Raw genomic sequence first — 10,369 nt, 5'->3', positions numbered from 1 at the left:
TTACTGCTATGTCCACTTCCCTCCCCTGGGCATTGCTCCCTCGGCCTGGATTCACAAAGTTAATGCTTTTGGGAGCCAGGAACTAATTTCTTGGTCAAGGACACCTCCCTCCTGTCCAGTTAGGGGTCTCAGGGAGGAAATGGCAGGCGGGCAGTTTCATTCTTTCAGTTCCAGAAAATGTTTATAGCCATAACATATTTCCTCTATTAAACAAATTCTGAGGTAAGGGGAAACAGAGAGAGACAGTGAGAACATTGCAAGTCAAAAAGAATCTCAGCGCTCTTAGTTTAGGGAAGTTGGCGTTGCTCGCGCTGTGGTAGAAAAGCTGAGTATGGGAGAGAACTGTGGAGGGAAGGAAGAGAGGCAGTTTTGTCATCCCCACATCCGGTTTTGACTGGACACCATGCAGGCTGAGATCAACTTCAGAGGCAGTCAGCTGGAATCCCGTAACTTTATTTGCCCGTTTATTGTGTTGTTATTTTGTTGTTATTACTGGAAAAGGTAAGAATAGAACTATGAGAATGGCTTCCTTGAACATGCTGTCAACAAATCCCAGGATTTTTATAAACCCTATGTGAAAATCATGCTAAGAATCTGTTTTCTTCTTAGCATGTTTTTCACTTAGGTTTACAAAAGTATGTTTTGAAGAAAGCTTGAAAAGATCAGTGGAAAAAAATTCAGCATCAAATTTTCTCTGCAAATCAACTTGTCAAAAAAGACATGATTAACATCCATCCTGTAACTAGCGCATGAATGATCTTCCCTCTTTACGAATGTGTTTCAGCACAACTTTAATCTTGACGCCTTCCTCTTTCCACTCTTAACAGTGGATAGATGAAAAGGCAAGAGGAAAAACAAAGCAGCTGAAACACACCCAGACGCACACTTCAGCAGCATAGCCACGACGGTAAGCATTTTGAATTCAGCCAATTATGATCTCTGGACCACACCTCATTTACTTCATCAGTGTAGACAATAGTAAACTGACTGTAGTGAAATTTGGAACCATAGAAATATGATTCTATTTTAATACAGGCCTATCGGTTAACCCACAGACTATGCTACATATGAATAAGAGAAAATGTTTATTCTTAATTATGTAATGTAATTCCAGTGGAATTCGGTAGGTGGCATAAAAGAGCCTTTTTGTTTTGTTTTGTTTTCAACACTAAATGTGGTTAACAGTGAAATAAATCTTCAAGGAAGTGCTTGAATTTCTTATGGACTGCCAAACGGAACAGACAAGCAGGTTGTCTTGGTAAGCAACATACTATTTTATTTTGTAAAAGAAAATAATTGTATAGCTAGTTATTAAGTACAGAATTCTCAAAAATCTGTGTAAGTCCTGGGTGTTTTTCTAAGTGGGTTATATTTCTGATATGTACATAGTTACTGTGTAGTTTGTACTGGCATTTGTGTATCAGTTCTGAGTCCTAAATCAGAGAAAGTCCCCTCGCTGCTCTGGGAATAACACCTCGTGTGTGGTTTGCTTACAAGAAATATTTTTGAGTTGGGAAAGAAATATTTGGGTCACACACGTCTTCTGATTTTCTTCCAGAGCAGCTGCTAGTTGTTGATTTTGACGGCATTTCTCTTCACCCCATCCAACCATTCGTATTCTCTTCGCAGTGTTAAGGAAAATGAGATATAAGTCAGTTACTCCTGGAGGTAATGCTGCTGTTCAGCGCTTCTGTTTTTGTGGGCAGGTTTGTTTCAGTTTTTTTCTCTGGGCTTTCCCACTAGCTAGTCCTTCTGTTTCTCAGACCACTAACATGGTTCTGGGGAGCTAGAAGTCAGGTGGAATTGCAGGTTTTGAAAATGTTTCCCAGGCTACACCCAATTTGGTCAAAAGACTTGAAAGCGAACGTGCTTTTATAACAAACAAAAGGCAAAGGTTCTCAAAACCACATAGAAAACAAAGCAGAACAGTTCTTGAACTGTCTCAAGTTCTTCTAACCTGCAATTAATAGCTAGTAGGGTTGTGCAGAGAAGGCCCTTAGTAAATATTTACAGGACTAAACTCAATGGGCCAGATAGATTGCATGGGTATTGTCCATTAAGACCAGTCAAAGCCTTGATATTATGCCTCCAAAATCTCCAAACGAAGACAAATTAAATGTATTGATTCATTGTATCATATAAAGTGAGGCTAAACCTATCATAATAATGAAAATTGACAGAAGCACACCTAGAGGCATTTTACACTTTCAAATTAAAGCATCCTTTACTGCTCAGCTTATTTTCTGGGTAGTAAAAGAGTTTTAAGTTTCTAAAATAGATGAGGCTCAGTCATGGTTGTTAAGACTTTGATCAAAAAATGCTTTGGTCTAGGAAACTGAGACATTGATTTTCATTGATTTAGCAAGTTTGGTACATAAAATTCAAAGATCCTGAAAATACTAAAAATCAGTTATTCCTGTGTATAACATTTGATTTCTTAATTATAGAAATAAGAATGGTTTTGTAAACTGAGTACTTGAAATTAATGACTTTAAATGAAAGGGCAAGACGGAGGTTGGGCAAATAGAAGATATGTGAGTCAATTAATTTAACTCGACATAAGACTGAAGCTATGCTTTCATTAAATGCTTGCGTTAGCGGTGGCAAATCCATATGGGTCTGTTGGAACTTGATTCTTGCCTCCTCAGTGGAAAGAATTTGTCTGAGGGGCATACGGCAGAGTGAGAGACTGAGGCAAGTTTTAGAGTCAGAGTGAGAGTGTCACGCCCAGGGCCAGGTTCCAGCCCATACTGAGGTCTGAGGGGAGTGGGTGGATGAGCAGATAGCTGAAAGAACACTCAGGGGGCCGTAGGCAGGTGAAAGGTGATTTTATTCAGCAGCAGCTCTCATCAGCAGCTTACTTACAGTAGTTCTCTCAGACTGTCCGCCTTGTCCTGGCTGCTTAGTTTGGCAGCTTCCACGCACAGCTGTGCGTCCGGCTCTCCCTTGCCCTCAGGGTCAGCACCTTACCTCTTTCTCTTGGCTGGGCATGAGCAAGCCAAGCTGTGTCCTGGCTCCCCTCAGTCCGTCTACAAAGACAGACAGCGTTGACTGACTCTCTCTCTCTCTCTCTCTCTCTCTCTCTCTCTCTCTTTCTCTGGGTGCCAATGCACCTGTACGGTGTCAGCAGGGTAATTATACCATTTACAGACAACAGTGGCTTAGAGCCAAGGGATGAACCTTACCTATGTTATGGCGATGGTGGTAAGCTTCTCTATGCTATGTCTACATGGCTATGATAAAAAATGAGTTACACGCCTGCACTCTAAATTCGCTGAGTTACTCTGGATGTTTACCTTAGCCTGTCCTTGTCCAAAGCACAGCCATATTCCTTACAGAGAGTTTATTAAAAAGTTTTAGATCAGGAACGAAAGGAAGTAAAGTATACTTGGAAGAGGACCAACTGGGCAACTTGAGAGATCCAAGTGCCCAGTTTAACCTTTGACTTGGGGCTTATTCGTTGGCAGGCTTCTGGAGTTTTGTGTCTCTTCCTCCCTGATTCTTCCCTTGGGATGGGCTGTCTGCATGTGTGGTGGCCTGCCAGCCCTTGGGAGGGGCTGCATGCACACTGTGTTTACTGAAGTTGTACACATGCTCACTGGAGACACTTTTCCCTTGCCAGACAAGCCTTCTTAGAGGAAGGTCACATACCCATTGAAGTCTGCCATTGTGCCTCTTGGCATGCATGCTCCAGCCTGCTTGCCCAACTCCTGAGACTTTATCAGGAGGCTGCTAACCACCAGCTTCAGGCGTGTTTTCTATCTATCAGGAGATTGACTTTCCCTGGTGCTGGCTGCAACCAATTATTATTCTAGAGAGACTGTTTTTTTAGTTTTTGTTTGTTTGTTTGTTTTTGAGAGAGTCTCGCCCTGTTGCCCAGGTTGGAGTGCAATGGCATGACCTCAGCTCACTGTAACCTCTGCCTCCTGGATTCAAGCAATTCTCCTGCCTCAGCTTCCCCAGTAGCTGGGATTACAGGCGCCTGCCACCACACCCAGCTAATTTTTGTATTTTTAGTAGAGACAGGGTTTCACCATGCTGGCCAGGCTAGTCTCGAACTCCCAACCTCAGGTGATCCGCCCGTCTCGGCCTCCCAAAGTGCTGGGATTACAGCATGAGCCACGGCCCCCGGGTTAGAGAGACTGTTTAACAACTGCCTGATCATCACCTGATGGTCGCCTGATAATCCTGGTTGGGGGGCCCTTCTCCTGTCCTGCTCATGTCTGCCTAAGTACCTGCTCTAACACTTGCGGACAGGCAGTTTTATAAATGTATATATTTTTGTGACGATGGCTGTTGTTAAGGAAAAAAGGACAACTTTCGTCTTGCTTGTGGTAGGTTCTGTGAGCCAAGCACTTGCACCCATACATGGGGTCCTGTCTGCCCCTGTCTCTCTGATCACTTTTGCATACCATGCTGATCACTGATTCCATGAACTCTGCAGTTGGCTAGGAGGTGGAAAGAGCCCTGATCTGGATTCAGGCATAGGAATAAGCAGGGAACCCCACTTGGGCCTTAAGGCCAGGCCACTTTTGTTTCGACCTATCTTGTAACAGGTAGCTCTGCTTTGAGATATTAGGCACTGCCCCAGGGTATTATTTTTATTCCCATTATTTGAGTCCATTTAAATGGCCATAACAAAGTACCAGACTGGGTGGCTTATAAACAACAGACATTTGTTTCTCACAGTTCTTTAGGGTAGAAGTCTGAGATCAGGATGGTAGTGTTGTTGGGTTCAGGCGAGGGCCCTCTTCTGGTTTGCAGATGCCTCCTCCTTGTATTTTCACATGGCAGAAAGACAGCCAGAGAGCTCTCTGGGGTCCTTTTTATAAGGGTACTATAAAGGCTCTGTTCCTATGACCTAATTACTTCCCAATTTTCTCCTGCTAATACCATCACATTGGGGGTTAGGATTGCAACATAAGAATTTCACAGGGCACAAACACTGAAGCTATAACATCCATTGAAGTATTGCTCCTTGTGTGAGCAGCTCTTTCAGGAAGCTGGAGAGGAAGAATTGGGAAATTTCTGGGTCTTTCAGCCAAATACAATCAATGTCATAAAAACACCACCTTGACTTTTAACATGAACGTTAATGTCTGCATCATCTTCCTTGCTCAGTGTCTTCATGAACACTAATGGGGGTATCAGGCCCTTTTCCATGTTAGAAGAAATCAGGATAACAAAGGCATATTGGGCACCTCTACAAAAGGGTAAATCCAAGGAAGGCTCAAAAAACCCAGATAAGTTTGCATGTCTAAATTGGGGAACTTTTGTAACTGAAGGTTGTTTCTAGAAGCTGAATTATTTAGGTTCTCTGTGCTCATTGAGATATGGAAGGGGATATATGAAGAGGAATTTGGTGCTTTGCTGATACTGATGGCCTGCTTGTCTAATGGTTCTAGGGGATTTTGAATACGTTCCTTGTGAGAACTGGGTAGCTGTGTAATCGCAGCTGAAAGGGTCTCTGGAGGTGAGTAGTGCACACTCTAGAGTTCATCCCAACACAGCTCCCTCTGTTCTCATATGCCACTGGAATGCTGACCACGAAATAGTGTCTGAGCTAGAGCAGTTTGAATACTGGTACAATAGGCATAACCTAGAACAATACCTGTCACTGCATAGAGAATAAATACGTATTTGATGAATGAATGAAAAAAAGTATTCTGAATAAGAGAGAGGAGGAAACAACTCCCTTTCTCAAAACCTCCCAGTGTTCGCCACCCTCTCGTCATTTTTGGGGTAGAATCCCAACTCCTCACAATGATCAACAAAGCCTGAGTGATCTTGGCCCTAACTCCTCTCATCTTCCCTAACTCCATGCTAACATTGAACTTCCCATTCCTTCTCAGACAAGCCAAGCTAAATTCCATCTCAGGTCCTTTATACTTGCCTTTTCTTTTGCCAGAAATGCCATAGGTTACCCAGACCTTCCCATAGGTTACTCATTCACTTCATTCTGATTTCTACTCTAGTGTCATCATCTCAAAAAGGCCTTCTCTAACTCATTACTCAAAAATAGCCATCCCCAAGCACTGTCTTATACCTACAATTTACCCTGATTTATTTTTCTCTGTAGAACTTATCACTACAGGAACTTGAGTTTAATCATTTGTTTATTTTCTGTCTCCCCACTAGACAAAAACTCCTTGAGAATTCAGACTATATCTTGTTCACTGCTCTATCTCCAGTTCTTAAAACATGGCCAGTAGGTGATCAATAAATACTGGTTGAATACATAAATGGATGAATAAATGGATCTTCTGAGAGACCTTTTATTATGATCTAATTACGTTTTGAATAAGACCAAAGTTAGACCCAAACCGTGTATAGGTCATAAAGGGTAATAGAAAAGCTGTCCCAATACCACCATTTGGGACACCTCTTGAGAAAGTCATGGGGAGACACATGTCGAAGAGTGAAAGTACACCAGTCGAGTCTTAGCTAGAGTTCTAAATAATTTTGGGAAGCTTGGGGCCTGAGAACTTTCTATGAACCCACCTGTATTAGTTTCCTGAGGCTGCTGTAACAGATGATCACAAATGTGGTGGCTTTGCCCTCAACGTTCTGGAGAGCAGAAGTCGAAACTCAAGGCATCAGCAGGGCTGCCCTCACTCCAGAGCCTCCTCTAGCTTCTGGCGGCTGTTGCTGTTCCTTGCCTTGTAGCTGCTGCACTCCAGTCTCTGCCCCCACTGTCACGAGGCCTTCTCCCCTGTTTCTTAGTCGTCTCTTCTCTTGTCCCTCTGCCTTTCTCTTAGAAGAGCACTTGTCATTGGAATTATGGACCACCTGGATAATTTGGGATGATCTCCTCATCTCAAGATCCTTAACTTTATTATCTCTGTAAAGACCCCTTTTCTAAGGAAGGTAACGTTCATGGTTTCTGGGGATTAGGACATGGTTAAGATGTAGACATATCTTTTGGTGAGCCACCATTCAATCTATTACACCATCCATATTAAAACTTATTTGATTAGAGCTGGCATCATTATTTACCAATATATATACTTCTCTAGTTTTAGGCTGTGTAATCCAAAAGAATGTATCCTCCATTTTATGAGTCTCTAATAAAAAAAAAAAGTTTAATATCAGCCATGACTAATTTCATGTATTTTAAAAATGTATGTAATGTATTTCATCATTTCATGTATTTTTTTTCTCTAGAATCTGTATCTGTATCAAGATGATCTGAAGAACAGATTCTACCTTTAGGAATGTCTAGTGTTCCAGAATGACTAGCATCTTCCATTTTGCCATTATCTTTATGTTAACACTTCAGATCAGAATACAATTATCTGAAGAAAGTGAATTTTTAGTTGATAGGTCAAAAAACAGTCTCATCCACGTTCCTAAAGACCTATCCCAGAAAACAACAATCTTAAATATATCACAAAATTATATATCTGAGCTTTGGACTTCTGACATCTTATCACTGTCAAAGCTGAGGATTTTGATAATTTCTCATAATAGACTCCAGTATCTTGATATCAGTGTTTTCAAATTCAACCAGGAATTGGAATACTTGGATTTGTCCCACAACAAGTTGGCGAAAATTTCTTGCCACCCTACTGTGAACCTCAAGCACTTGGACCTGTCCTTTAATGCATTTGATGCCCTGCCTATATGCAAAGAGTTTGGCAATATGTCTCAACTAAAATTTCTGGGGTTGAGCACTACACACTTAGAAAAATCTACTGTGCTGCCAATTGCTCATTTGAATATCAGCAAGGTCTTGCTGGTCTTAGGAGAGCATTATGGGGACAAAGAAGACCCTGAGGGCCTTCAAAACTTTAACACTGAGAGTCTGCACATTGTGTTCCCAACAAGCAAAGAATTCAATTTTATTTTGGATGTGTCAGTCAGGACTGTAGCAAATCTGGAACTATCTAATATCAAATGTGTGCTAGAAGATAACGAATGTTCTTACTTCCTAAATATTCTGGCAAAACTTCAAACAAATCCAAAGTTATCAAATCTTACTTTAAACAACATTGAAACAACTTGGAATTCTTTCATTAGGATCCTCCAGCTGGTTTGGCATACAACCGTATGGTATTTCTCAATTTCAAACGTGAAGCTACAGGGTCAACTGGACTTCAGAGATTTTGATTATTCTGGCACTTCCCTGAAGGCCTTGTCTGTACACCAAGTCGTCAGCGATGTGTTCAATTTTCCACAAAGGGATATCTATAGAATCTTTTCAAATATGAACATCAAAAATTTCACAGTGTCTGGTACACGCATGATCCACATGGTTTGCCCATCCAAAATCAGCCCGTTCCTGCATTTGGATTTTTCCAATAATCTCTTAACAGACACGGTTTTTGAAAATTGTGGGCACCTTACTGAGTTGGAGACACTTATTTTACAAATGAATCAATTAAAAGAACTTTCAAAAATAGCTGAAATGACTACACGGATGAAGTCTCTGCAACAATTGGATATTAGCCAGAATTCTGTAAGCTATGATGAAAAGAAAGGAGATTGCTCTTGGACTAAAAGTTTATTAAGTTTAAATATGTCTTCAAATATACTTACTGACACTATTTTCAAATGTTTACCTCCCAGGATCAAGGTACTTGATCTTCACAGCAATAAAATAAAGAGCATTCCTAAACAAGTCATAAAACTGGAAGCTTTGCAAGAACTCAATGTTGCTTTCAATTCTTTAACTGACCTTCCTGGATGTGGCAGCTTTAGCAGCCTTTCTGTATTGATCATTGATCACAATTCAGTTTCCCACCCATCAGCTGATTTCTTCCAGAGCTGCCAGAAGATGAGGTCAATAAAAGCAGGGAACAATCCATTCCAGTGTACCTGTGAGCTAAGAGAATTTGTCAAAAATATAGAGCAAGTATCAAGTGAAGTGGTAGAGGGCTGGCCTGATTCTTATAAGTGTGACTACCCAGAAAGTTATAGAGGAACCCCACTAAAGGACTTTCACATGTCTGAATTATCCTGCAACATAACTCTGCTGATCGTCACCATCGGTGCCACCATGCTGGTGTTGGCTGTGACTGTGACCTTCCTCTGCATCTACTTGGATCTGCCCTGGTATCTCAGGATGGTGTGCCAGTGGACCCAGACCCGGCGCAGGGCCAGGAATGTACCCTTAGAAGAACTCCAAAGAAATCTCCAGTTTCATGCATTTATTTCATATAGTGGGCACGATTCTTTCTGGGTGAAGAATGAATTATTACCAAACCTAGAGAAAGAAGGTATGCAGATTTGCCTTCATGAGAGAAACTTTGTTCCTGGCAAGAGCATTGTGGAAAATATCATCAACTGCATTGAGAAGAGTTACAAGTCCATCTTTGTTTTGTCTCCCAACTTTGTCCAGAGTGAGTGGTGCCATTATGAACTCTACTTTGCCCATCACAATCTCTTTCATGAAGGATCTAATAACTTAATCCTGATCTTGCTGGAACCCATTCCGCAGTACTCCATTCCTAGCAGCTATCACAAGCTCAAAAATCTCATGGCCAGGAGGACTTATTTGGAATGGCCCAAGGAAAAGAGCAAACATGGGCTTTTTTGGGCTAACCTAAGGGCAGCCATTAATATTAAGCTGACAGAGCAAGCAAAAAAATAGATTACACATCAAGCGAAAAATATTCCTCCTGTTGATGTTGCTGCTTTTGGAAGTTCCAACAATGACTTTATTTTGCATCAACACAAATGCAAACACAATTGTGAGTGTATGATGTAGGTAAAAATATGTACTTTCGGGCCCCAGTTCACCATTTATATGTGGTATTAAAAATTAACGAATGATATAACTTTGATTTAAGCAGTTGATTTCTGACACATAAGGCATCCACTTGTTTCTTTGCTATAACTGAGTTCTGAGTTTATCATGAAGTCAAGAGAAGCATCTGTTTCTCTTCAGTGATGTGTGTTCCGGGGTATCATGGTCAATATTGGAAAACGCCATGACTTTTATGAGTATAGCTGGGTTTGTATAGCAGATTTCTATAGCTTTTGATGCTTTCCTCAGTTCCATGGTGCATTCAACTCAACCTATTGATGGCTGCTCACTGATAATGCTGGAGACACTATGCCTGAAGGTTCCCTCCCAACCCCCGACCATGATGCCCACACAAAGGGCGGTTCAGAAGAGCTGGAAGTTGTCCTTGGAAACAGCCCTCAACCAATGTCAGAAAGAGCTGGGGGATAAATTGTCCTTGGAAACAGCCCTCAACCAATGTCAGAAAGAGCTGGGGGATAAATACCCCAACTTTCTCACCCATTTTTTAAGATAAATCTTGGGTATAACTTGCACTCTCCCTGAGTTCCCCAGTAAGATAAAATTCTGGTTGTCCCCTGTCTTGATAAAGTATTCTCGATTGGCTTCCTTCCCATTTTTTTC

The 10,369-nt window shown here is 41.4% G+C and overlaps 1 protein-coding gene across 3 annotated transcripts; it reads left to right on the top strand.

Annotated features, from left to right (window-relative positions):
- Nucleotides 1–380: 380 nt before the first annotated feature.
- TLR1 (toll like receptor 1) lies at nt 381–9,776 on the top strand. Of its 3 annotated transcripts, XM_074039556.1 has the most exons (3): nt 381–501; nt 785–907; nt 7,165–9,776. In XM_074039556.1, exon 3 carries the CDS (start codon nt 7,232–7,234, stop codon nt 9,590–9,592), a length of 2,361 nt encoding a protein of 786 aa, XP_073895657.1. In that variant the 5' UTR covers nt 381–501; nt 785–907; nt 7,165–7,231; the 3' UTR covers nt 9,593–9,776. The 3 variants fall into 3 exon arrangements, with proteins under 3 accessions (XP_073895657.1, XP_005554731.3, XP_065400944.1); XM_005554674.5 differs by having other exon boundaries at nt 381–907; XM_065544872.2 differs by lacking the exons at nt 381–501; nt 785–907 and adding an exon at nt 1,208–1,258.
- Nucleotides 9,777–10,369: the final 593 nt, after the last annotated feature.

Source organism: Macaca fascicularis, chromosome 5 (genome assembly GCF_037993035.2).
Source record: "Macaca fascicularis isolate 582-1 chromosome 5, T2T-MFA8v1.1".
NCBI lineage: Eukaryota > Metazoa > Chordata > Mammalia > Primates > Cercopithecidae > Macaca > Macaca fascicularis.
This window is presented reverse-complemented; position numbering and strand designations above follow the sequence as displayed.

Coding starts and splice junctions, on each gene's coding strand:
- TLR1 (XM_074039556.1), top strand. CDS start 7,232: ATGACTAGCATCTTCCATTTTGCCATTATCTTTATGTTAACACTTCAG.